This window comes from Nomascus leucogenys, chromosome 13, assembly GCF_006542625.1.
Source record: "Nomascus leucogenys isolate Asia chromosome 13, Asia_NLE_v1, whole genome shotgun sequence".
Taxonomy (NCBI): Eukaryota; Metazoa; Chordata; class Mammalia; order Primates; family Hylobatidae; genus Nomascus; species Nomascus leucogenys.
The window spans coordinates 13,957,221-13,985,084 of record NC_044393.1 but is presented as its reverse complement, the minus strand read 5'-3'; the positions used below and the strand labels follow the sequence as shown (position 1 = coordinate 13,985,084).

The 27,864-nt window shown below is 53.6% G+C and overlaps 1 protein-coding gene across 1 annotated transcript in view; it reads right to left on the bottom strand.

Annotated features, from left to right (window-relative positions):
* LOC100594969 (transmembrane protein 189) overlaps positions 1-27,589 on the bottom strand; it is a 29,848-nt gene extending 2,259 nt beyond the window's left edge. The window contains exons 1-5 of the mRNA XM_003252927.4: positions 27,363-27,589; positions 17,410-17,529; positions 4,751-4,842; positions 3,448-3,592; positions 1,906-2,118 (exon numbers count right to left, since the gene is read on the bottom strand). Of these exons, the coding sequence (XP_003252975.2) occupies positions 1,906-2,118; positions 3,448-3,592; positions 4,751-4,842; positions 17,410-17,529; positions 27,363-27,483 (691 nt within the window). The 5' untranslated portion in view covers positions 27,484-27,589. The remainder of the gene's footprint in view (positions 1-1,905; positions 2,119-3,447; positions 3,593-4,750; positions 4,843-17,409; positions 17,530-27,362) is intronic.
* Between the last annotated feature and the right edge of the window lie 275 nt (positions 27,590-27,864).

Here is a 27,864-nt window from a genome sequence, read left to right as displayed (position 1 = left end):
ATAACCTGTAACCATCTTCGTTAATTCTCTACTTTCCTGTTCTGTGTTTGTTTACCCCCCAATCCCCAACTGGAACATCATCCCCAAAATGCAAAACACCATGTTCTTTCACTGCTGATCCTCAGTGCTTAGAATACAGCCAGGCGCAGAGTAGGTGCTGAATAAATGTTGCTCACAATCTTACAGCCTTCCAGCTCACCATGAGGTAGACACTAATATCAGTCCCATTTTCCACATGAGCACACTGAGGCTTAGAGAAGAGTTTCCCAATTAGCAGGTGGCCAAACCAGGATTGGAACCCAGCCCTGCCTAAGTAGTTAACCCATTTCCTAAATAGCCTGAATTCTAATCCCTCCACCTGCCCTCCAAGGAGCACAATTATAGGACATAAACAAGTATTTTTTTTGTGGTTCTCAGTTCTGTTTCCAGAAAGACTTAAAAGAAAAATAGTAGCTGTAATTTATCAAGTACCTACTATACGCCAAACACTGCATTTGCCATTCCCACTATAGCCCTAAGAAGGTGATATATGAAGGAGGGGGCTGCAGCCCTATTTTGTGAGGAGAAAAGTGGTCCCCAGGGAGGTGTGTGAGTTTCCTAAAGGCACACGTGGAGAAGCTGAGAGTTAGGCCTGAGGTGGCCCAACTTGACAGCACCTGATACACTTAACCTTGAAAGCAGCCCAGCTGGCTCCAGAGAAACTCCCAGTTCACCTCACCTCTTTCACACTGGCTGCTAACTGAGCATGGCACATGGGCCTCCTTTCCCTTCCTCCACTGCACCGGGCACGTTCCTGCCTCTGGCCTGCTGCTTCCTGTTACCTTTGCTCTAATCTGTGCTCATCTATCTTCAGGGCCCTCCCACACTTCTCTCCTCCCTCTTCCATTGCTCTGCCCACTTCTCCCTCTTCCATTGCTCTGCCCCCTTCTCTCCTCCCTCTTCCATTGCTCTGCCTCAACTCCAGTCAGGAGCTTCTTTGCCATTCCGGAAACACACCAAGCAAGCAAAGGCCAGCCTCAGGGCCTTCGCACCTACTGTTCCTGCTGCCTAGAGTGCCTCCCACAGAGATCTGCACGGCTTTGTTCCTCAGCTCCTCGGGGTCTTTGTTCAAGTGTCACCTTCCCTGACCACCCCATTTAAGAGGCAAAGCCCCCCACTTCCTTCTCCCACCCCTGCTTTATTTTCCTCCATAGCAGTTAGCACCATTAGCCGCACTACACATTTTATTCATTTGTTCCAGCTCCCTCACTAGACGGTGAGTGCCACAAGGGGAAGGATCCATGTTTTTTTTTTTTTTTTGAGACAGTCTCTGTCACCTAGGCTGGAGTGCAGTGGTGCGATTTCAGCTTACTGCAACCTCCGCCTCCCAGGTTCAAGCAATTCTCTTGCCTCAGCCACCCAAGTAGCTGGGATTACAGGTGCCCGCCACCACACCCGACTAATTTTTTTTTTTTTTAATTTTTAGTAGAGATGGGGTTTCACCATGTTGGCCAGGCTGGTCTCCAACTCCTGACCTCAAGTGATCCACCTGCCTCGGCCTTCCAAAGTGCTGGGATTCCAGGCATGAGCCACTGCGCCCAGCTGATTCATGCTATTTTGTTTGCTGCAGGAGCCTACGCCCAAAGCACCGTGGCATATGCTCAATAAATACGAGATGATGGGTGGCTGGAATCACAATGCCATGAAGTCGGGGGAGAGGGCTTTGTCTGTCACATTTACTGTGTCCTCAGCACCTAGAATAGTGCCTGGCACACAGTAGGTGCTCAATAAAGGCATGATCTGAGAGACTGTTCCCAGAGGGCAAGGACTGTGTGACCTCCCGCTGTGATCTCTGACCTCCTGACCTCGAAGATGGTGCAGTGGCTGGGGTGGGGAAAGCCCATTCCACGCCACTGGTGGCCGCACCTGTGGTGATGCAGAAGTAGGTCTCGTGGGGTGAGACGTGGTGGATGCGATGGTGTTTACGTGGCAGGATGACATGCCAGTCCTGCAGGAGGGTGACCCAGCGTGGCAGCCCAAAGTACGTGTGCGACCACTTGTGGATCTGGTTGGTGAAGGTGCCAAAGATGATCAGGCAGAAGACGAAGCACTCCCAGGGGTATAGCTGCTCCAGGGCTTCTGCAGGTTGGGGACGGGGGGGATGGCACAGCTGTCACTCGGGACGGGAAACCCACCCCAACTGGCCCTCACCACCTGCCCCTGGACAACTCCTGTGCTGGGCAAGCACCCAGGATTCTGTTCCACCCCCTGCAGGGCCACAGGCAAGCTCAGGTTTTGCCCTGGGCTTCAGGCTTTCCTCCTGCTCAGGAAGCAGGCGTAATAGGATAATGGCATAAGCATGGCAATGGCTAGGAATGTAGACCGGAGTCAGCTGGAGCTGGGTTCCAATCTCTGCCGACATTTCTTGGTGGTATGAGCTGGGTCGGTGACTCTGCCTCTTAGAGGCTTAATTTCCCCATCAGGAAAACAGGAATGATGCCTTCACCCAGCTTCCCTAGAAGTGGAGCCTGAAACAGGTTCTTGTGTATGTGATTTATCAAGGGAGCCTCTTCAGGAAAAAACCTTGAAGGGAGGGAGGGAGGGAAGCAAGACATGGCAGGGGAAGAGCAGAGCAAAGATGGGGTGGGTGGCGTCCTGTCTCCCTCTCTTCCTGCAAGGAGCTCTGAGGTGTTAACGGCTCTTTAGAATTAGACCCACTGAGAGGCAAAGGGACTAGCCTCGGAGGCGTTTCAGTCACTGGCTCCAGCCTTATCCCAAAGGGGAGAGGCGGGACCTCCCCTCCATCCCTGGAGAAGCTGGGAGCTGTCAGCAGCCACCACGCACAGAAGCAGGGGATGGGTGCACCCCCAGGGAAGGGGATGGGCAGGGTGCCATAGCACCCACTACGCTACACGTCCTCAGCACCTCTACCCACCGGAGGCTGCCTGAAGAACCAACGGGTGTTAAGGTGCCAGAACAGGACCGGGCCCCACCCTACCTCCACCTGACAGATAAGGCAACTGAGGCTCAGAGTGGTGAAATCACTTACTTTGAGACCAGTCCCTCTAAAAATAGGCAGGCCCTGTTTTCACAGTCTAAACGTTTTCCACTAGGCCATGGTAGCAAAACCCCAGAAGCCCTGCCAGGTGGGTAACACAAATGAACAAGGTGGGTTGGGTGCAGGGAAGCAAGGAGTAGTGGGGACGGTGGTAAACTGGAAAGACGCATCCTGTCAAAGGCAGTGGCTGCAGCTCAGCTCCCACCCAGTGAGGCCAGGTGGGAACATGGACCCAGGGGGGCCAGAGGAGATGCAAGAGAAGCTGGAAACCTCCATCTTTATGTCAGGTTTCCTGATTTTACATAAACATGAAAAACCTTTAAAACACCATAAGAGCCAAACAAAGCCCAGGCTCCTGGTCGCCTTGCCCCAAGGCCCCCTCCCAGCCCACCACTAGTTGGGTGTCTCACCAGGGCTGTGGGTGCGGAACTTGTAGGCCATGTTTAGCAGCGGCAGCAGCGTCACCAGGCAGTTGTCCCCGTTGGTCTCGATGAAGTCGTGTCGTGTGATAGCTGTAGGGTCAATGTGGTGCTCCCGGAAGGGTCGGATGAAAGCCTGGAGTTGAGAGGGACACAGCCCCAGCAGTCAGCCTAAGGTGGTCAGCTGCTCTCCACCGCCCCCTAAACACATTCACCCTGGGCTCACCTCCTGCCTTTGATCCTAAGTTCCCTCCACCCGGGATGCCTGAACATTCCCACCTGGCCCACTGCCAGACACAGACCCCATCCAGCCTTTGGGGAGATGAGCCGAAATGACCCCGGAGGGGCTTTGGGTTGGCACTGTCTGCCTCTGGGCCTCAGTCTCTCTACCGGTGCTGTGAGGGGGCTTGGAGACAAACTCCGCCCTTCCTCCCCACCCCAAGGCAGTTGAGGAGGTCCCTCTAAGCAAAAGATGGGACCCTCTGGACTCCCTGCACCTCCTGGGGTAACAGCCTCCCATCCTTAGTCCAGGCTCTTCTGACAAGGCTGACCTCGCCCCGGGTTAAGAAAGAACATGTGACCAGGCCTGGCCAATCATAGCGTCTCCTCCCTCTGGCCAGTGACTGCCTGAGGGCCCAGCACCGTGACCCAATCTGGGCCAATGGGAGTGAGCCGTGGGACTTCAGTTGGCGGAAACTACAGGGAAGGAGAAATGCTGTTCTCCTGGCAGAAGAAGGACAGTTCTCTTTTCCTGGGAGCTGGAAGGATGTCTCTCTGGGCGGTGAGAAAGCACACTGGCCACCTCATGAGGGGAAAGTAGAGATAGAGATGGAAGAAGACTGCGCCTGAAGAATGGGGTCTGTCGGTCCTACTGGATGCAGCCATACCTTAATTTGGCTCTAACCCTGAAATCTTCAGTTACATGAATCAGTACCCTTGTTTGCCTAAGCCAGTTTAGATTTTCTGTCAAAACCAAAAAAGTGTCACTAATACAGGATAAAATGCAGTTCAAACAGCAAGGGGAGACAACGGAAAAGCAAGACACCCCCAAATTCAGGGGTTCTGATGAGGCAGGCACATATCTAAACTCTTAGACCATCCCAAGCCTGATGCTTTTGCTTCCAAAATCCCAAGGGACTCCTGTTCTAGTCTTGCATGACAGGGGTGAGGGACAGGCTGCAATGATGGTTCCCATCTTTTAGATAGGGAACAGTCTTAGAGAAGAAAGGGGACTCACTCAAGGCCATACAGCCCAACCTCCTTCTTGAGGACATGGTTAGGTCAACATACTCACCTTCCCCACAATGGGCAGCTCCACAGAGCCCCATGTGTCAGCACCCCAGTGTACCAGGCCAGACAAGAAGTCAGCAATGAGAGCCCCTGCAACTGTGGACAAGAAGAGGGTGAGTGAAGGGACATCCCTGCACCCCCCCCAATCAGAACCACTCATTCATTTGTTAGGAGGGGAAGGTGTCCCTTCTTCTCTAGTTGGGATGTTTTCTTCCCTGAAGATGGAGCCTCAGGCTTAACACTCCTGCCTGTCACTTGCTGTGCCCAGGGGAGATGCCAAGACTCATGTGCTTGGAGAGTCTGGAGAGCATAAAGTGGGCATGCTCAGATCAGCTCAACCTTTCCCTACTAGGAGCAGGCCGTGCCCTTCTCTCTGCCCCACATAGGGAAAGCCTGCTCTGCACCGGTGCTGCCTGGAACTGGAGCAATGTCCTTCTGGGTTTGGTGTTACAAAGAAAGTACCTTGGCCAGGTGCGGTGGCTCATGCTTTGTAATCCCAGCACTTTGGGAGGCTGAGGCAGGCGGATCACTTGAGGTCAGGAGTTCGAGAATAGCCTGACCAATATGGTGAAACCCTGTCTCTACTAAAACCACAAAAATTAGCCAGGCGTGGTGGCATGCGCCCGTAGTCCCAACTACTCGGGAGGCTGAGGCAGGAGAATCACTTGAACCCAGGAGGCGGAGGTTGCAGTGAGCTGAGATCGCACCACTGCACTCCAGCCTGGGCGACAGAGTGAGACTCCATCTCAAAAAAAAAAAGAAAGTACCTTACCTGCAGATAGAAGCCTCGCTGCTCCACCCCCACCCCTCCAGCTTTTATCAGCAATAAACATGATCATTTGGTCTCCAGCAGCCTTTTCCTTGTTTCTCTTCTCAGTCTGTTTGGAACTTGAGTAGGGTTCCCTCAGAGACTCCAACACCATTCACTCACTTGACGGTTCAGTAGATTTGGACTCAAATTCCAGTTCTGGCACTCACTAGCTGTGACGTTGCACATGTTATTTAGCCTCTCTGTGCCCAGTTTCCTCTTGTAAAATGGGAATGATGCGACTGGGCACCGTGGCTCACGCCTGTAATCCCAGCACTTTGGGAGGCCGAGGTGGGCGGATCACCTGAGGTCAGGAGTTCGAGACTAGCCTGGCCAACATGGTGAAACCCCATCTCTCCTAAAAATACAAAAATTAGCCGGGTGTGGTGGCACACACCTATGATCCCAGCTACTCGGGAGGCTGAAGCAGGAGAATTGCTTGAGACCGGGAGATGGAGGTTGCAGTGAGTCGAGATCATGCCACTGTACTCCTGCCTGGCCAACAGAGTGAGACTGTCTTGAAAAAAAATAAAAATAAAAGGGAATGATGCTAACATTTATGAGCACTTTCTCAATGCCAAGCACAAGTGCTTTATAGGCTAGATCTTGATGAATTCTCACCATTTGTTGTAAGTTGGTAGCTTTTTTATTCCCATTTTTATAGAGGTGGAAACTGAGGCTTCCACCCCCGCCGCCTCCCATCACTCTCCTCTTTCGCTGCAGCCCAGGCCTACTTTATCCCCTTTCCCTTGCACGCCTCTGGGTCTTTGCATTTGCTGTTCCCTCTGCCTGGAACATTCTTTCCTAAGATGCAACACAGCTCACTCCCTCACCTCCTTCAGACGTTTACTCAAATGTCCTCCTTGGACACCTGATGGAAAATTGCAACCACCTCATCTTCCAGCATTTCCGATCTCCTATGTATATCGTTCTCCAAGCACTCAGCACCTCTGACTGCTCTTTTGCTGGTTTATTTTCTCCCCCAACAAGGTTGGCTCCACCATGGCCAGGGCTTTAGTCTCTTGTTTGTGGCTGCATCCCAGCTCTTGGCACCTATTCAGAACTCAGTAGAGCACTACTAAGTGCAGTGCTTGGCACACAGTAAGCCCTCAGGCCATATTATTGTTGCTGTCATTTAGTCAATCAACTAAGCAACACTCCACAAAGGCCTCCTGCGTGATAAGCTCTAGGGACAGAAACATGTCAGACACTGAACTCATGTCTATGGGGGAACGCTGTAAAATCCAGCAGAGGACAAAGGCAGCTGTGAGTGATGACACGTGCAGCCCCCTGGCTCATGGGGCTTCAGACAAACCTCTTCCCAGACTCGGTCTGTCTGTGTCAACTGGTTGTCCAGGGTTCTGAGTTCTGCTGGTGCCCTTAGCCCCTTGGTGACAGGGGACCAGGGTCTTGGGGTACTGTGGAGACTGCAGAAAAGCCCCTGGATGCCTCCTGGGTGAGTGAGACTTATGGTTGAAGGGAGACAAGTAAGCATGCAAGTCACCGTGAATGTGCAATCCTGACATCTGGGCCCGGGGTGAGGGGCAGCCGCTGGACGCAGACTTTCCAGAGGCCCTGTGGTATCCATCACAGGTGCCAAGCACGGGAGGGGTGGTGGGGGTGGGGGCAGCACAGCTTCATGCAGGCACCTGCAAGTTCCTGGTGATAAGGGCGGGAGGGCAGGTGGGGACAGGTGGCAGCTACACCTCCTGGCTGGCACACAGACACCTAAGGACAGGCTGAAGGGTGTCACTGCACAGTGGCTGGGCTGAAGTAAAGGGGCTGGGACTCAGTAAGGCCCCAGAGTCTGTGCACCCAGTGGCCCTGCTCTGGTCTGGGCAGTCTTGCTCCTTGGTGATGGGGAGGGTGGACCCAGGCCAGGGGCAGGGGAGGGGATGTACAAGGCGAGGGAGGTGGAAGCCCGAGAAGGGCTTCTGGATTTTCTGTTCCTCTACCCAGCATCCCACCCCCACTCCAGATCCCCTGTGCTGGCTCCTCCTCAGCCTTCTTGCTCAGAGCGAAGGTCAGCCAACCCTTCTGGCTAAAGCCATCCTCCCGGGCAGTTGCTCTCGCTCACATCTCCCTGCTTCATTTCTTTCATGGCACTTGTCATCCCCTGAGATGGCCTCATTTGTCATCCCTTCTTGGATGAAGAAAGAGGCCTGGAGAAGTTGAACCACTGCCTCCCAGTCAGGCCTGGAAACGGCAGCTGTGGGACGGGAAGGGGCCTGTCGACCTGCCTCCAAACCCAGCACCCTTTTGTGTCCTTAAACTGCACTGCAGCAGGTCCATGGCATTATTAGAGCTCCTACTGCATACTTTGAGATGCTGTGTATGCCTCTATCTACCAGTAGGGACAAAAGGCCATGTGGCCAAGAGCTATGACAGAGCTAGATCAAGTGTTGGGGGCCTCAGCTCTTGCTACCATATTGCTGTGTGACACTGTGCCTACTCTAGGCCTCAGCATCTTTACTTGCTTAATGAGGTCAACTGAGGTATCTCGAGGTCCTGTCTCCATAGCTCGGACTAATGACATCTCTAAATGCTGCCTTCAGGCTGGGCTGGAGTACAGTGCTGAGCTGCAGAGCTCGCGCCTTTGCACTCCTCCCAGCACTTTGGGATGCCAAGGTGGGCGGATCACCTGAGGTCGGGAGTTTAAGACTAGCCTGGCCAACATGGTGAAACCTTGTCTCTACAAAAAATACAAAAAATTAACCAGGGATGGTGGTGGGTGCCTGTAATCCCAGCTACTCGGGAGGCTGAGGCAGGAGAATGGCTTGAACCTGGGAGGCGGAGGTTGCAGTGAGCCGAGATTGCGCCACTGCACTCCAGCCTGGGCAACAAGAGCAAAACTCTGTCTCAAGAATAAATGAATGAATGAATGCTGCCTTCATGAAAGAAATACCTACAGAGGAGAAGTGACTGGATGTCATAAGGGTGGGGCCTTGCAAGGGATTCAGAGTCCAGGTTCCTTGTTCCCCGAGTTCTGGGCTCCTTAAGAGATGGGGACAAGCACCTTTCCCTCTCTAAACCTTGGCTCGTTTTATGTTATAATTGAATATAACCTACAAACAGTAAAGGCCATAGGCCTTACACAGCTCACAGCCTTTTTACGCATAGACACACCTGTCTGACCACCCCCCAGGTTAAGATAGAGATTCTATACCTACACAGAATATAAGAGGTTGGCAAACTTTCTTTAAAGGGTCAGGCAGGCCGGGCACGGTGGCTCACACCTGTAATCCCAGCACTTTGGGAGGCTGAGGCAGGCGGATCACTGGAGGTCAGGAGTTTGATACCAGTCTGGCCAACATGGTGAAACCCCGTCTTTACTAAAAACACAAAAAAATCAGCTGGGTGTAGTGGTGCGGACCTGTAGTCCCAGCTACTCAGGAGGCCGAGGCAGGAGAATCGCTTGAACCTGGGAGGCAGAGGCTACAGTGAGCAGAGCTCGTGCCACTGCACTCCAGCCTGGGTGACAGATGGAGACTCCATCTCATAAATAAATACATAAATACATAAATGGACAGTAAATATTTTGGGCTTTGCAGGCCATGCAGTCTCCATTGTGACAGATTGAGACTCCATCTCAGAAATAAATAAATAGACAGTAAATATTTTGGGCTTTGCAGGCCAGGCAGTCTCCATTGCAGCTCCTCAACTCTGCAGCTGTAGTGTGAAGGCAGACATCAACAGCATTCCCAGAATACTTGTTTACAAGTGGTTTTGGTCCTCAGGCCATAGTGTGCTGACCCCGATAGAAAGCATTTCCAGGCCGGGCACGGTGGCTCACACCTGTAATTCTAGCACTTTGGGAGGCCGGGGCGAGCGGATCACCTGAGGTCAGGAGTTTGAGACCAGCCTGAACAACATGGAGAAACCCCGTCTCTACTAAAAGTACAAAATTAGCCAGGTGTGGTGGCGCATGCCTGTAATCCCAGCTACTCGGGAGGCTGAGGCAGGAGAATCGCCTGAACCCAGGAGGTAGAGGTTGCAGTGAGCTGAGATCACGCCATTGCACTCCGGCCTGGGCAACAAGAGCAAAACTCCACCTCAAAAAAAAAAAAAAAAAGCATTTCCAGCCCCACAGCTGGCTCCCCTGTCCCACTAAGCTCCCTTCTGACCCTGTTCCATGCAACCATAGAGCTGCCTCCTATCAGCAGAGCCTGATTTTGCCTATTCTAGAACTTTATGTAAACGGATTCAGATGGTAGGTGCTCTTTGGAGCCTGGCTTCTTTTACTAGTGTAATTCTTCTAGCGTGGGCCATGCAGTCGTGTGGATCAGCAGTGGTTCACCGTTTTTAGGGCTGAGTATCCCACCATCTGGATGTACAATGATGCATTTATCCACCTGGCCATGGTTGGCCATTTGGGCTGTTTCCAGTTTGGGGCTGTTTTGAATCTGCTGCAGTGAATATTGGTGTACAAGTCTATGTGTAGACATCTGCCTTCATTTACTTTGGGTTAAGATGTCAACTACTTTTTGAAAAAAAAAAACAAACCTGATATTTATTGAGCACTTATAACTACCAGGCCCCGTGCCAATGCCTTAAATGTTTTATCTCCTTTAATCCCTGAATGGCACCAAGGCCTCGCTTAGGCCACATCTTATCTCCTTAATCATTTTAAACACTTAATCCTCACAGATAATGACAAAGATGAGAATAACAAAAATTATACAGATGAGAAAACAGTAGTTGGGTTAACACTGTGTACTGGGGCTTTGTGAAGTGTTAAAAAGTGCATCACTGGGAGCGTAACTTCCCATTCCTTAAGCGTGGGCTGTGTATAGTGACCTCCTTCCAAAGAGAGCACAGTATGAATGAGGAGGGAGGCCGGGCGCGGGGCTCACACCTGGAATCCCAGCACTTTGGGAGGCCGAGGCAGATGGATCACTTGAGGTCAGGAGTTCGAGACCAGCATGGCCAACATGGTGAAACCCCATGTCTACTAAAAATTCAAAAATTAGCCAGCCATGGTGGTGTAGGACTGTAATCTCAACTACTTGGGAGGCTGAGGCAGGAGACACACTTGAACCTGGGAGGAAGAGGTAGCAGTGAGCCAAGATTGTGACACTACACTCCAGCCTGGGTGATAGAGTGAGACTCTGTCTCAAAAAAAAAAAAAAAAAAAAGAAAGAAAGAAAGGGGAGGAAGCTGGGTGCATTGGCTCATGCCTATAATCCCAGCACTTTGGGAGGCCAAGGTGGGAGGATTGCTTGAGTCCTGGAGTTCAGTACCAGCCTGGGCAACATAGCAAAACGCTGTCTGAATATAAAATAACAAAATTAGCCAGGTGTGGTGGCACGTGCCTGTGGTCCTAGCTGGAGGCTGAAGTGGGAGGACTGCTTGAGCCTGGGAGGTTGAGGCTGCAGTGAGTTGTGATCGAGTCGTCACGAGTGGGGGGAGCAGAGTAACTTTTGTTTGTTGTTTTTTTGAGACAGACTCTCCCACTGTGGCCCAGACTGGAGTGTGGCGGTATCATTTACAGCTCACCACAGCCTTGAGCTCCCATGCTCAAGCGATCCTCCCACCTCAGACTCACGAGGAGCTGGGACTATAGCTGTAGAGACAAAGGTCTCCCTATGTTGTCCAGGCTGACCAGTGAACTCCTGAGCTCAAGCGACCCACTCACAAATCCTAAAGTGCCTCCCAAAGTGCTGGGATGACAGGCATGAGCCACCACACCTAGCCGAGAGTAACTTAATCGTGAACTCTGACATCTGCTACCTTAGCCATGGAATCAGAGTCATCACAGTGATAAGTCATGCTGACAATCTGTACTTTTGCTATGATGTGATGAAAATGGCACTTAACCTCTGAACTCTTCCTCCTCATAACCCGTAACCCCAGCCTAATCATGAGAAAAACACCAGACAGATACCAACAGAGGGGCGGCCTACAACACACTTGACTAGCACTCATCGAAACCGTCAAGGTCAGCCAGGCACGGTGGCTCACTCCTATAATCCCAGCACTTTGGGAGGCCGAGGTGGGTGGATCACGAGGTCTGGAGATTGAGACCATCCTGGCCAACATGGTGAAATTCCATCTCTACTAAAAACGCAAAAATTAGCTGGGTGTGCTGGTGTGCGCCTGTAGTCCCAACTACTCAGGAGGCTGAGGCAGGAGAATCACTTGAACCCGGGAGGCGGAGGTTGCAGTGGGCCGAGATTGTGCCACTGCACTCCAGCCTGGCAACAGAGTGAGACTCCATCTCAAAAAACAAACAAACAAACAAAACTGGACAAGAGGAGCCTAAAGGGACATGACAACTAAAGGCCATGTGATACCCTGGATGGGATCCAGGAACAGAAGAAGGACATTAGGGAAGAACTAAGGCAATCTGAATAAGCCATGGACTCCAGCTCATGATAATGTATCAACACTGGCACACACTGTAACAAATGTGCCCCACTAATGTAAGATTTAAGATGTGAATAATGGAGGAAACTGCGTGCCCCAGGCATATGGGGACTCTCTGTACTATCTGCCGCATCCTTCTGTAAGTTGAAAACTTGTTCTAAAAAATAAAGTCTATTTTTCAAAAAGTGCACAATCTCACTTCATGTCCACGGTAACAGGCCCCACCCCATCCTGACCTTCCAGAGGAGGGTAAGGACTCCCCAAGGTCACACAGTGGCAGGGGCAAGGCAGGGCTGCTGGTGAGTAGCCAGAAACTCACTAGAGTCATTCAGGATGATGCAACCTTAGGGTTAGGGAGCCTTCGCACCCAGGTATGGAGAATGGGGACATTTACCTCCCTTAACTATGAGAAGTTAATAAAATGGGCCACTGGGTAAAGGGCCCGGTGGGTCCCGTGACACAGCAAGCATCCCCCTAACACAGCTCCTGTGAGCTCTCTGCTGAGCCTCAGTCTTGCCATCTGTCCAATGGCCAAGGCCTGACGCCCGCAGGCTGCCCAGCAGGGAGGGATGTGTGCTTTGGACAGAAGTCAGGAATCATTTTAGGAGACGAGGAGCCCTCCCCCTGGCTCCGTGATCTTGCAGCCTCTGCCGGTGGCAGTGACTCCAGGCTGCCGTCTGAGGCTGCTTTAATGGGGGCAGGGGTGGCAGACAGGCACACAGAAGCCTCTTTGTCCCAGCTTTGGGGTGGTGGCGGCTGGCAGCCGGCTCCTCCTGGGGGCAGCTTCGGCTTGGTTACCACCCTTCCCTGCAGAACACTGGGACAAGGAGAGGGATGGGAGACGGCTCACCCCAGGCTACCCTGACTCACGGGGGACCTTGAGGTAGTCTCTGGGCCTGTGGGGGCTTCCATTTCCCCACAGGTCACCCAGCTGGGACTTCCTCACCCCTCCCTGCCCACCTCAAAGGCCTGGCGTGGAGATGGAAGGCGTGGCTGAGGGACCAAGTAAACGCACTGAGGGCAAATCCATGGGCTTTGGTCCTGGGTCCCAGTCCTGTCTTTACCGCCTTCCAGCTTAGTCAGATCCAGACTCCACTTCCACCCACAGGACGGGCCACGACCCGAGCCTGGGACTTCTCCAACCTCATCCCCGACCTCTGGACTCACTGTGCCCTCTGCCCGGAAGGCCCTCTCCCAAGGTCCATGGAGGACTCTGCTCCTTTAAGAGCCAACTCACAACCCAAACACTTCTTCCCCCTTCTCCACATGGAACAAAAGCTCAGGGCTCCTACGGCCTTCACTTGTTCACCCATTCACTCACGACAACAATGTGCTTGTCAAAGTGGCTGATGACCTCCACGTGGCTAAATCCAAAGGTCCCTTTACTGCCCACCTTGCTGGTCCACTCGGTGGCTGTTCCCAGTCTACCCCCAAGACTCCTGGAAACACATTCTCCTCTTGGCCCCTGAAAGCCCTCCGTGGTTCTCCCCCACCTCCCTGGTTCTCCCCCACCTCCCTGGTTCTCCCCCAACCTCCCAGGCAGCGCCATCCCAGCCTCCCTTGCTGGCTCTTCCTCCTCCCCAGCCTGGAAGCACAGGAGACTCAGCCCCTGGGGGTGATCAGCCAGCCTAAAAGATAAGGAGCTCCATCTTGACACAGATGACTCCCAGATTTCTTTCTTTCTTTCTTTCTTTTCAGAAGGAGCCTCACTCTGTCGCCCAGGCTGGAGTACAATGGGGCGATCTTGGCTCACTGCAACCTCCGCCTCCCGAGTTCAAGCAATTCTCCTGTCTCAGCCTCCCCAGTAGCTGGGATTATAGAGGCCTACCACCACGCCCAGCTGATTTTTGTATTTTTAGTGGAGACAGGGTTTCACCGTCCCAAAGTGCTGGGATTACAGGTGTGAACCACCATGCCCAGCCCGACCCCCAGATTGCTATTTCCAGCAGCCTCTCCCTGCCTCCAGACCTAGATTTCCAGTTTTCTGCTCAACACCTCTCCTTAGCTCACCAGCGGCCATCTCAAGCATCTCCCTCAGGCCTACTCTGCCGACCTCTCTCCATCTCTGTGAATGACAGCTTCATCCCTTCCATCTCTCAAGAGAGAAACCTTGGAGTCAAGCTAATTCTTCCCTCTCACCTCCACAGCCAACCTGGAAGCACATTCTGGCAGCTCACCTTTCACAGCTCCTCCAGAATTTGACAACTCATTACCACCTCCACTGCTCCACCCAGGTCTGGGCTGCCCTTAGGTCTGAGCTGGCATCTTCACGTGGCTGGACCATGGCAGGCGCCTCCTCCCTGGCTGTCCCTACCCCCAGCCATCTTCCCTGCAGCATCAGATGATGTTAACTCCCTGCGGGAAACTCACCAATGGCTTCTCATGGCCCCATATCCAGATCACGGCCCTCACGGCCCCACAACATCTGCTTCCAGTGCCTCGCTGGGCTGCCACAATTTTCCTTTGATCAATTTCCTCCAGCCACAATGGCTTTGCTCTGTTCCCCAAACACACGAGGCACGTGCCAACCTCGGGGCCTTTGCATTTGCTCTTCCCTGTGCCTTGGATGCCCCTCCCCAAGATCTCTGCACGGCCCCTCCCTCACCTCCTTCAGGTCTCTGTGCAAACATCACCTTTTCAGAGAGGCCTTTCCCGCCTACCCCCTTAATTTGATTTTGCTTCCCAGTGCTGCGTCATGTATGTCTGTGTTTATTAACTCAACACCTTTTCGTGCTTCTGCGTTCCTTGATTTCTGGGGCCTGCCTGGGACAATGGAAGCTCTGGGGAGATAGTGAGGGGTAGGGGGCAGGCTCTGCAGGCTGGCATGGTGCCCTTACTGCCTGCATGTTAACACACAAATCAGGGTGGCTATTTAAATCGATTAGGGACTGTGCAAACACCACTATCAGGGGATTGTCTGCTCTTATCAGCCCAGAGGGAAAGGTGTGGGATGGGGAAGCTGGTGCTGTGCAGCTTCGAAAGCCAGAGATTTCCTAGACTGTGGTTGGAAGCTCAGGTCCCAACCAGGGAAGGGAGACCTGCCTGGGACATCCACCCTCCCAGCCTGCACAGCACACACCTCGGATCTGATCCAGCCCATCCTTGACCCCCATAGAGGCCTGAAACAGCCTGGCCTCCCAATGTTAACTGGAGGCTATACAGGCCCTGGTGGGGAAGTCCTCAATTGAAAGACAGGCAGGTCTGGATTTGCAATCTCAGACTCTGCTGCTGCCTGGGTGAGGACCAATATGCAACTTACTTAGCCTCTCAGATGGTGATGGGAACCTCCTCACTAGGGTAGCACAAAGAGTGAAAAGTGCCCAGCATGGGGCTTGGTACATAGTAGGTGCTCACAAAACATCCATCATTAAACTGACCAGAGAGGCTGAAGTGAAAGCCTTGATCACTGGTCTGGCAGGTGCTGTCCCTTCCCCGCCCCTGCTTAGTCACTGGTTTTCTCAGCACTTAGGCACACCTGCATTTTGCCTTCACAACAGCCCTAGGAGGCAGGTACTGCCAGCAGCCTCATTTACACTGTGGTAAATGAGGCTCAGAGATGCAATGACACTTGCCCAAGGCCACAGAGCCAGGAGGTGGTGGAGCTGGGACTTGAACCCAGGTTTTTAGAGGCCTGCTTGTAACCATCCCCAGATGAGGCTGCAAAGCTCAGACTGTCTGTATTCCTGCACTTGAATATGGGGCTTGAGGCAGAGAGGCTGGGGGTGCAGGTCTCTCCCATCCCTGGGGGCAGGGGACATGCCTGGCTCCTGCCTGGGCTTCCCAGCAATGGATGGGTTCATCTCTCTCCCCTCCAGCTGGTCCAGCTCCTATCCCCAGCATATACCAATCCCACCCCAGACCCAGATGGCTCAATTAGCTGGCCTGAGCACTATTGGCTTAGGTAGCTAGAATGCTTTTAATGAGATTGTGGGAGTTGAACCCGTAGGGAGGGCCAGGCAGGACCAAGGGCACAGCCGCCTCCTTCAGTCTTGGAGCTGGGGACAGGGAGGGGAAGGGTGGTGCATGGAGAGGAAGGAAACTGAGTCATCCAGGGCCTGGGAGTGGAGATAGTGTATTAACAACTATGTTGTGCTCTGCCTTGAAGTGTGACTCTGGACTGGTCCCTTCTCTGAGCCTCAGTTCTCTCATCTGGAAAATGATGACAACCTTAGCGTAAGAAGTGACCAATGGAAAACACCCAGGAGGTACTAATAAACAACAGCTCTCTCATTCATTCGTTCATCAATTCAAAAAATACTGGGCACCGGCTGTGTGCCAGGCCTGAGGCTTGAGCTAGGGACACAGTGGTGAACGAAACAGACAAAAATCTCTGCTCTCAGGGAGCTGGCATTTGAGTTGGAAGAGATAGATAATAAACAAATAAAGACACTGTGGACACTGTTGTTACAGTGTAACAACAGAAAAGGGGGACAGTGTGTGACAGGGCTGCTATTTTGAGACGGAGTCTCGCTCTGCTGTCTGGGCTGAAGTGCTGTGGCGTGATCTTGGCTCACTGCAGCCTCCGCCTCCTGGGTTCAAGTGATTCTCCTGCCCCAGCCTCCCAAGTAGCTGGGACCTACAGGCGCCTGCCACCACGGCCGGCTAATTTTTGTACTTTTAGTAGAGACGGGGTTTCACCATGTTGGCCAGGCTGGTCTCGAACTCCTGACCTCAAGTCATCCGCCCTCCTCGGTCTCCCACAGTGCTGGGATTACAGGCATAAGCCACCACACCTGGCCAGGGCTGCTATGTTTTGTGGGGCAATCATACCTCCTCTGCTGAGAGGAGGTGACCTCTCAGCAGACATCTGGAGTGAGCAATGTAGGTGAGAGTTCTAGGCATAGAGAACGGCACATGCAAAAGCCCTGAAGTAGGAATGTATCTGACAGCAGGTGACAGAGGTACAGTCAGGGGGCCAGCGTGGCAGGTGCAGGGTGACCTAGCATGAGGGTGGCGAGAGGAAGCTGGGGCAGGTACGCTGAGGAGGGGGTGTTCCATACAGCTGTAGGTGTAAGCAGATGAGAGTGGGGGTGTGGCATGATCTGCCTGGGGCTCTAGCAGGATCCAGCTAGCCGTGTGGAGACTGGACAGTGCAGGGCAAATGTGAAGGCAGGGAGACCAGGAAGGAGGCTCCTGAAACAGCCCAGGCGGGAGAGGATGGTGGCTGGACCAGCGTGGGGACCAGGAAGGTACAGAGCCATGGCTGTACTCCTCATGCAGTTTGAAAGTAGAGTTAACGGCGTTTGTTGACGGTTTGGATGTGCAATGCAAGAGGAAGAGAGGAACTGAGGATCATGTTTAGGTTTTGGGCCCAAGTGACAGGCTGCAGGGAGGTGCTGCTGACTGCAATAGGGAGGTGGGGTACTCAAGGCACATACTGGACTCGAGCACACACATCCACGCATGCGGACACACACACGCGCCAGTTACCCGGTGGGTCCCTGGTCCCTAGGGAAGTTGAGGCAGGCAGCAGTGCCTCGGGCACTCACCAACACCGAGTATGACGAGGGGCGTATGCTCCCAGCGGGCCAGCAGCAGGAGGTGGACCAGGTTGTGAGCGATGAGGCTGAAGCACAGGATCACAGAGCACCACTCCTGGAGGCGCTTGCCTGCAGGGAGCAGAGGCGAGAGGTAAAGGCTGGAGGGTCAAGGCCAGGCAGAGTGTGGCCCCATGGGAAATTTTCTTTTCTTTTTTTTTTTCTGAGACAGAGTCTCACTCTATCACCCAGGCTGGAGTGCAGTGGTGCCATCTTGGCTCACTGCAATCTCCACCTCCCGGGTTCAAGCGATTCTCCTGCCTCAGCCTCCCAAGTAGCTGGGATTATAGGCGCCCGCCACCATGCCCGGCTAATTTTTGTACTTTTAGTAGAGATGGGCTTTCACCATATTGGCCAGGCTGGTCTTGAACTCCTGACCTTGTGATCTGCCTGCCTCGGCCTCCCAAAGTGCTGGGATTACAGGTGTGAGCCACCGCACCCGGCCAGGAGCTTTTCAACTTTGTTTAATGCATCTATATTGCCAGCCACAAGCTGAGCTTACAGACTCCCACAAAGGAATCTGTACCCATTTCACAGATGACGTCACATTGAGGCCCTGGCCAAGGTCAAACAGTCAGGGCTGGACGCATTAAACCAAGGATGGGGCCCTTCAGAGTGGCCCAATTCTCTGTCAGACCAGTTCTTTGACAGACAGGACCAGAACTCCGGTCTCCTGGGACCCTCTGGGCTCTCTCTGGGGACACCTAAGGGAAGTTTAATGAGCTTCTTTTTCTTTTTTTAAACTAGAATCTTTGTGGCTTCACTTGTCCCCTTTTGCAGGTAACTATTTGGAGGCAGAGGCTACAAACAACCTTTAATCCTGGTGGCTCACACCCTGCCCAGCCTCCCTCAAGCAGGCTCCAGACAATGAGTCAGGAATTCATGGAAAAATAGGGCTCTGGGGACAGTGGGGCTTCTAAAAGTATAGCGTGTGGGCCAGGGAGGCAGAGCTTCTGATTCCCAAGAGGAGCCAGAAGTCAGGCTTTGGGTGTGCAATCTGTTTCAGCGTTGCCATATAGTTTTCACAGACACACGAGCCCAGACAAGCTGATTCACTCACTGCAGCTTTGTTTGTGGTGTCAAAACTTGGGAAATAACCTAAGTGGCCATTGCCTGGGGATTGGCCAGATGAATTCAGTCCACATCATCTCTGCAGCCAGGAAAATGCCTGGGCAGTTGTCTATAAGTGGACATGGAGAGATGTCCAGGACATCTAGGTAAGTGCAAAAAGCAAAGCACTAAATAGCAGCCATTTATGTTAAAAAAAAAAATCTACATAGTTAAGACCGGCTTTTCCCTTATTCCCTTTTAAAGTACTAGCATATTACATTGTTTTTTTTAAATTGTAAATTAAAATAAAAAAATAAAAGGGGGCCATGCACGGTGGCTCACACCTGTAATCCCAGCACTTTGGGAGGCCGAGGCAGGAGGATCATTTGAGACTAGGAGTTTGAGACCAGCCTGGCCAACATGGTGAAACCCCATCTCTACTAAAAATACAAAAATTAGCCCGGCATGGTGGCGGGTGCCTGTAATCCCAGCTATTCGGGAGGCTGAGGCAAGAGAATCACTTGAATCTGGGAGGCGGAGATTGCAGGGAGCTGAGATGGCACCACTGCACTCCAGCCTGGGCAGCAGAGTGAGACTCCATCTCAAAAAATAAAAACTAAAATAAAAGTAAAAATAAAATAAATAAAACAGGTTAGGCTCAGTGGCTTACTCCTGTAATCCAAGCACTCTGGGAAGCTGAGGCGAGAGGATTGCTTGAGCCCAGGAGTTTAAGACCAGCTTGGGCAACACAGCAAGACCCTGTCTCTATTAATAAACAAAACAAACAAAAAATTTTAAAAATTAAAGGAAATAAGGCTGGGTGCAGTGTTTCACGCCTGTAATCCCAGCACCTTGGGAGGCTGAGGCAGGCAGATCACCTGAGGTCAGGAGTTTGAGACCAGCCAGGCCAACGTGGCGAAACCCCGTCTCTACTAAAAATACAAAAACTAGCCAGGTGTGGTGGCAGGCGCCTGTAGTCCCAGCTACTCGGGAGGCTGAGGCAGGAGAATTGCTTGAACCCAGGAGGCGGAGGTTACAGTGAGCTGAGATCACGCCATTGCACTCCAGCCTGGGTGACAAGAGTGAAACTCCATCTCAAGAAAAAAAAAAAATTAAAGGAAATAAAAACACCATGTGGGTGACACTGAACATGTGACTAGGGTATGCCCCAGGCAGCTGCTCCATAAGGCACAGAAGACCTTCAATGACAACAATTTTATCGTGGGTGTTTAAAATATACTGAGCAGTTACTACATATCAGGTGCCTGCTGAAGGCTGAAGTGATGTCCTTTTGCAGATGAGAAAACTGACCATCAGAGTGGTCAAGGAAGTAACCCAAAGCCACCCAACTAGTCAGCAGAGACCAGAATTCCATGGCCAGAGGTCTAGCTCCTAAGATCCTGCTCTCGCCCCGCTCCATCCTGTTCCTGCTGCCCCTGGTCCCTCCCTCTATTCCCCATCACCCTATCACCTTGATGACATTCTGGGTCAGGAGCCCAGGCCCCCCCTTAATCAGCAGGGCCAGGCAGGTCCCTGTGAAGGGGTCAGGGCCAGAGCAGGTGAGAAGGGCTCCTTCTGCGTCCATCCTCTCTTCTTTTTAGGACTCTGTGCAAGCTGTTACCTTCACTCCCTGTGCACCTGACACTGCTCCTGCAGATCTCACTCTGGAAACCTCCATCTCCAGGAAGCCATCCATGATGCCTCCTCTGACCCCACACTTCCCCAACACGAGGCCCATTGCTCATGCCTGTGGCCTTGTCTGAGTTTGTCTTCCCCTACCTAAATGTGAAGTCGGGAGGCCCAGAACCATGTCTGGCTCACTCACCAGGGCCCTGACACTCAGTAAATGCCTGCAGAATGAGCAAATTCCCAACCACAATCCTAAGGGACAACTCCACGGCTTTGTCTCTGGGTGCTGCTCACTGACATACCTTGGGAAGGAAGTACTGGGTTCCCCATTTGTCATGATAGGGAAACTGAGGCTCAGGGAGACAGAAGGCCTTCTCCAGGTCACACAACAGCAAGCTGCTCCTAACCTACCCTGAACCAGAACAAGGAGAGCTGCCCTCCCCTGCCCCATGAAAAGACCAAGGCTCAGAAGGGGGAGGGAACACACCAGGGTTATATCCCCTTGGCCCCTTTTGTACAGAAGAGGACCCTGAAGCCCGGGAAGGAGAAGGACCTCAACAGAGGTCACATAGCAGAGGTCACAGGGGCCTAGATCTCCTGGTTCCCCAACTCTCAGGCAAGGGCTATTTCCCTTGAGCCACGCAGCACCCCCACTGCCCCAGCAGCCGCCCCAGCCTGGGGATCACCATGATCAGGCCCAGCAGGGCCTTCCCCTTTCTGGTTCTTGTTTGTTGCCGAGGCCCAGGGCTCGGAAGCAGAAAGCCCCGAGCGGTTGGGGTGGGAGGACACGGAGAGGCGGTGAGAAGGAAAGAACAAGTGAACCTTCCCGATCGACCTGCTTGCCTGCCTCACAAGATGCAGGGACAGGAAGTGGGCAGAGCCAACTGCAACACGATCAAATAACAGTTACCCTAACAATGGCTGACACACACTGAAGCCTGTCATGCGCTGGGGTGTGGCCCACATCGGAGAGGTTGCAAACTGCCTCCCTCTGACATGTTTTGCCCTCAGTTTTAAAAAGTGAGCTAAATTTGAAAATCACGTAAAATTCCTAGTTTCCTGCTTCCCTGAACAACACAGGGCTCTGGCCACCCTAGGCCTGAACAGTAAGTAATAGCTGCCCCCAGCTGATGGGATATGAGCTCCAGGTTCACCCTGGTCCTCTCCCTTCCCTGGGGTCTCACAATGGGTGGCCAGGTTTGGTGGCGGCCCTGGCTGGGCCCCTGCAGTCATCTGAGTTTTTGAGCCGAGGCACAGTCTCTCATTCAAGTATCAGCCCCTCAAGGAAGGAACTGAGTGATCTCATTTCCTAGACAAGGAAACTGAGGTTCAGAGCTGGGTTTGGATCCCAGACTCATCAATGAGACATGTTAGCCTGGACGTTCGGGGCAGTCCTGAAACCAAAGATGATCCAGCTCTCCCCCCACGCCATGGAGAACGTCCTCCAAATCTGAATATTTTTCCGTCTAAACTCCATCTCTCTTTGGCCTCTGGAAGCTGGATCCTTCTGCAGACCAAATACCCTAATTCTGATCCATAAAAAATGCATACACAACGGCCGGGTGTGGTGGCTCATGACTGTAATCCCAGCACTTTGGGAGGCCGAGGCGGGCAGATCACGAGGTCAAGTTCGAGATCAGCCTGGCTAACATGAACATGGTGAAACCCTGTTTCTACTAAGAATACAAAAATTAGCCAGGTGTGGTGGTGTGCACCTGTAATCTCCTAGCTACTTGGGAGGCTGAGGCAGGAGAATCGCGTGAACCCACGAGGCAGAGGTTGCAGTGAGCCGAGACCGTGCCACTGTACTCCAGCCTGGGCAACAGAGCAAGACTCCGTCTCCGTGGTGAAAAATCACACACAACTTAAGTAGCTTTCACTGAGCAACTAGAACATGCCAGATACAGGGCTAAGATGATCTCAGCACCCCTCACCACCTCCTGGAGCTAGGGACCCTCTGTCCCATCCTTCAGAGAGAGAAGCTGGGCCTGGAGAGGTGAAGGCACTTGTCCAAAGTTACTTGAGGGTCACCAAAGTCACAGCATGGATCATCAGCCTGGCAGGGCCTGTGGGGTCAACTGGCCTAAACTGTATCACTTAACAGATGGGCAGACTGAGGTGGGGACGGGGAGGGTGGCTGCTCACGACACAGGAGGCCCCGGCTGTCTTCTGGCTGTAGTGCTGAGGTCCTGCTTTCAGAGCCAGCCCCTGGCTTGGCAGGGGTTGAAGATCTGAGCCAAAAGTAGTGGCCACTTATTGGCCTGAGGAAGGGGCTTGCCTCGTGTGGTAGGTACGGAGAGCTAGGAAGAGCAGGGGAGTCCTGGGGTCATGCCTTTGTCATCCTGCTTTCCAGGGTACAGGCTGCAGTCAAAGGCTTGGTGGGCCCAACTCTTCTGCTTCCAGGTAGAGACAAGCCCCAAATAAGCTGGACTTCTGAGGGCCCCTGGCCTCCAGCAGACCCTCAGCCTCAGGGAGAGGGGACAAGAGGTAGAGAGAAGGCGGGGATGAGAGATGGACAGAGGGACAAATAAGAGATGAGAGACAAATAAGGAATCAGAGCCACGGGAAGATGAGAAACAGGCTGAGTGCCGCGGCTCATGCCTGCAATCCCAGCACTTTAGGAGGCCAAGGTAGGAGGATCACTTGAGGTCAGGAGTTGGAGACCAGCCTGGGCAACATAACTAGATCCTGTCTCTACAAAAATAAAAATAAAAATTAGCTGGGCGTGGTGGCTCACACCTGCAATCTCGGCACTTTGGAGGCTGAGGCGGGACGATCATTTGAGCTCAGAAGTTTTGGGTTGTAGTGAGCTACAATCGCTCCACCGCACTCCAGCCTATGGAACAGAGCAAAACCTTGTCTCAAAAACAAACAAACAAAAAACCGAAAGAAACAAAGATGAGAAACAGAGACAAAAGGAGCAAAAAACAGAAGGCCTATCTGGGGGACTGAACCCCTGGGTTCAGCTTCGGGAGTACAGGCCAGGACTCTCACCCAGTACTCCTGACACCCTCCACCTTTCCCTTCCCCCCGTGCCAAGAGCCTCTGTAATCCCCAGGGCAGGGGGCACCCACAGTTGGCCTGGGTGGGGGACAGGTGGATCAAGGACCCGTCAGGCTGCACCCTCGAAGCCTGGGGCACCTGAGAAGTAGCACACACATGGCCAGATTTCAGCTGGGACCTCCTGGAAAGCTGGACACCCGCCTCACCCTCTGGCCTGCCAAGCTGGCCAGGCCCTTCACAAACCCTGACATCTGGCATGAGGTGGGCTGCTGCTGGGAAACTCAGCCCAGAACAGGACCGAATGGCTCCCGGGTCCCACAGGACAAGGGCTCAACCTCTGGGCCAGACACTTGGGGCCTGTGGAAACAGGCTGCGGCCGCCTCCCTGCTGCACCTGTCACCATTCCCTCCGCCCCATGCTGCTCTGGTCCAACTACTCACAGCTCCCTACACACAGAGGCCCATTCTCTGCCACCTGCCCTGCACACATGCTGTTCTCATCCGGAATACTCGCCCTCCGCCTCCCACACACTCATCCCTGGCTGGCTGACTTCCACAGTGAAGAGTAAGAACACATAACCTAGCGCACCCCCACCCAGCCCAGTCCCAGGTTCCAGGCCCATCCCTACTGCTGCCTGGTGCCCCGCCCTATGACCTCAGGCAGCCTCTCCCATTTTCTAAGCCTCAGGAAATGTTCCAACAAAAGTGGACTGGGGGCTCACGAGCGGCCAAGCACTTCAATCAAACCGAATAGCTTCAGTCCCTGTCCTGCTGGCCTTCCCATCAGGTGAGGGCAGATGCGGGCCTCACCCCGATCAGGGTGAGCTTTAGGAAGAGTATGCCTGGGGTGGGGGTTGGGAGGGGTTGCAGCTCCTCCTCTGTGAATGGGGTTAATATCAAGGTACAGCTCACACGGTTGTAGTGGGGATGCACGGAGAGCAGGTGAGGAAAATGCCAGCACAGTGAGGGCTCAATCACTCGGCTATGTTGATTGCCATGATTATGGCTGTCAACTGTCACAGTGCCAAACCACCTCCAGCCCCAGTAATGTCAAACATTCCGCTCCTAGAACCCAGGAACTTCTCCTACTCTTCCCTCCAGCCTACATGTGTCCTCCATGTTCCCTAAACATGCCTGGCAAGCTCCCACCTCAGGGTCTTTGCATTTGTTGTTTCTCTGGTCTGGACCAACCCTTCTTCAAATATCCTCAGGGCTCCCTCCCTCCCGCCCTTCCTCTCTTCAGGCCTCCCTTGGAATGTCACCTGCTCAGGGAGGACTTCACTGCCCCCTCCCTAAAATGTCATCCCGTCCCCAACATTTCAGATCCCCCTCCCCTGCTATGTATTTGCTCCACAGTGCTTGCCACCACTGGGCACGTGAGATAGTTATTTGTCAAGTTTATGGCCCAGCTATCTACTAAAATGCCAGCTCTGTTTTTTTCTTTTTCTTTTTTTTGAGACAGAGTCTCGCTCTTCATCCAGGCTGGAATGCAGTGGTGTGGTCTTGGCTCACTGCAACCTCCGCCTCCCGGGTTCAAGAGATTATCCTGCCTCGGCCTCCCGAGTAGGTGGGATTTCAGGGGCCTGCCACCATGCCCAGCTAATTTCTGTATTTTTAGTAGAGTCAGGGTTTCGCCATGTTGGCCAGGCTGGTCTCGAACTCCTGACCTCAAGTGATCCACCCACCTCGGCCTCCCAAAGTGCTAGGATTACAGGTGTGAGCCACTGCGCCCGGCCAGCTCCGTTTTTTTCTGTCTTGTTCACCACTCTGCCCCCAGAGCCTAGAACATGGACTAGAACTGGGCCTGCTCTCTCACTTTATCAGGCCCAGAGGGGCCAAATACTTCCCCAAGATCACACAGTGAGCAGATAGAAGCAGAGAGGCCAGTGGAAAGGAAGTTGGAGAAACCAGTTTGGCAAGTCTCCTCCCCTACCTCCAGGTCTGGAGGAGATAAGGGGCCTTGATTGCAGATTTGGGGCACCAGTCTGTCTGCAGAATCTGATTCAGGCATAGCTGTTCTTCAGAGAGTGAAGAGCACGTGGGGAAACCAGAAATGGACAAATATGCAATTGATCGTGGTGGAGTGGGGAGACAGCAATCCCTGGGGAGGCTCAGAATGCCTGGGAATGATTTGGGTTGTCTCAAAGTAGGTTGGGTTCACAGGATCAGGCAGAGCTGGACACTAAAGAGGGAGGCCCTTGAATCCTTATCCCCAATTCCCAGGTGGGGAATTTGAGGACCAGAGAGGTGAGGTGGATCCCCCATAGCAAAGGTCAGACTACTGTTAACAACAGGGAGGGGCCAGGCGCAGTGGCTCACGCCTGTAATCCCAGCACTTTGGGAGGCCGAGGCGGGCGGATCACAAGGTCAGGAGATCGAGACCATCCTGGCTAACATGGTGAAACCCCGTCTCTATGGAAAATACAGAAAATTAGCCAGGCATGGTGGTGGGCACCTGTAGTCCCAGCTACTCAAGAGGCTGAAGCAGGAGAATGTCGTGAACCCGGGAGGTGGAGCCTGCAGTGAGCCGAGATCGCGCCACTGCACTCCAGCCTGGGCAATAGAGTGAGACTCTGTTTCAAAACAAACAAAACAAAAAACAAAAAACAAAACCCACACAACAACAGGGAGTGCCTACTGAATGCCAGTGGACGATCTCATTTCCACTTCCTAACATGAAGGGGCAGATAAACTTTAACTTGCAAGGAAACCAAGGGGAAACAGAGAGAGAAAGTGGCTTGGACCAGGTCATACAGCTGAATAACAGTCAGGATGTTAACCCTGGCCTACCCCCAGGAGAGCAGGAGGTTTTAAGTCCATAGGCTGGGTGTCTTGGGTACAGGCCTGAAGAAACCATAGCGGCATGGACCAGGTGCCCAAGTCAGGTGTGAAAAATCACATACAGAGAATGCAGTGGTCTAGGACCCAATGAGGAAATGCAAACGGCCCATGGCCATGCCACCTTTTAAGGAGGAGACAGCATGGAACCCAGGCCAGTGAGGGCAGAAAGCTAAGGTGCTAGTGACCCCAGGCCCACTCCAGGCAAGGGCTGCATGTGGTGCTCGGTGGCTGCCCCACAGAAAAAGGAAGGATGTCAGGATGTTTGACAAACAAAGCTTGATTCGATGGTGACACCCAGGCAGAGGTGCCTCCCAGTCACCTGAATCAGGAGTTCTCGAAGGCACTTCCTTAACTCCTGGGGATATAGGGCCCTCCTGAGGCCAAACAATAAAACTCCTAGAGCTCACACAGGAGTCAGAGAAGGTGGGGTACGGGGGTGCTTGCGGGAGTATATACAGTGAGCAAAGCAGGAAGAAGCTAGGGAGAAACCGTGGCCCGAGGTAAAGGGACAGAGAGGGAGAGGTGAACTCCAACTTGTGATCTGGTCTGGGAAATATGGGGGTTCCAGTCCCAAGTCCTAAGGAAGGGGCTAAAACATGGATGTGAGGGAGGGGCAAGAGCTAGAGTTAGGGCTTATGTACGGGGAGCTTACACTGGGGTACGTTCAGTCCCCTCACTGCCTGGGATCCAGGAATATGGGGTAAGGACTGATGCTCACCACTGGAGGGTTGGGGAGAGGATATCTGTCTGTAGCCACTGAAGCTATCACTAGGATGGGGTTTTGGGGGAAGGGTGTGGGGGATACCGTGCAGCTGGAAGCCCTGAGTTAGGGTTCCCTGGGCAGAGGGGCTGACATTCCCAGGTCAGAGAGGTGAGGTCATTGTTTGCAGCCCAGGGCCTGGGCTAGGGCACAGAGGAGGTACTAGGATGTAGATTCCAGATCTGGGGAACCCGGGATGAGGTGTGACTTTTAGGGGCCTGAGGGCAGTGCTTATAGCTGAAGGGCAGCTTTAAGCTTGGACGGGGTCCTGGGGGGATGAGGGGGTGGGGTTCTAAGTCTAGGAGCACTCTTCACAACCGAGAATGCCCCGGGGTTAGGATTCTGTATCTGCGGGTCCGATGGGAGCTCCGTTTGTCGCCCAGGGAGCTCATGGTAATTTCTTGATCTGGGGAGTGTCTTTGCAGCCAGGAAACCCCGGGGCCAAGATTCTGGCTTGGGTTCGGAAGGGACGCTGGGGTGGGGTCCCCGAACTTGCTATTTGCAAGTTAGACACCCGGGCTGGAGTTCCGCATCTGGGCCCGAGGTTGGGGCTCCAATCTGGGGTCGCTGTCCGCAGCCGGGGCTGGTGACCGCAGGCCTGGAGGGGGGCCCGGAGGTCTTACCTGGCGAGTAGAGCGCAGCCAGCTCGCGGGCCCCGGCGTGCTGCGCGCCCCAGCGGCAACAGGACGCCTCGTCCTCGTCCAGCTCCAGCTGCTGGCCCGGCCCGTCCTCGGCGCCCGCCATGGCCACTCGCCCGATCGGTCCGGTGCGCTCTGCTGGCGGCGGCGGCGGCAGGGCCGCGGAACCGCGGCGAGATCACGCCGCCCAATGACTGCCCAGCGCCGGGAGCGGCGGCGGCGCGGGCGGGGTCCTCGCCCGGCCGCGCGTCACAACCAATCGGGGCTCGCGCCGGAGCCGCGCAGGCCAATCGGATGTCGCTGAGCCGCAGCCAACCGCCGCGAGCCGGGGGCTGGGCCGCAGCTGGACGCAGCTGGGCTCGGAAGCTTGGGGCGGAGGCGCGTGCCCGCCTGCCCAGCTCAGCCCCGGCCGGGCTCCCGGCTCCAGCCCACCGGGAGCTCGCGGCGCGTCGCCTCCCACCTAGGCTTCGGCTCACGGGCCCATGCA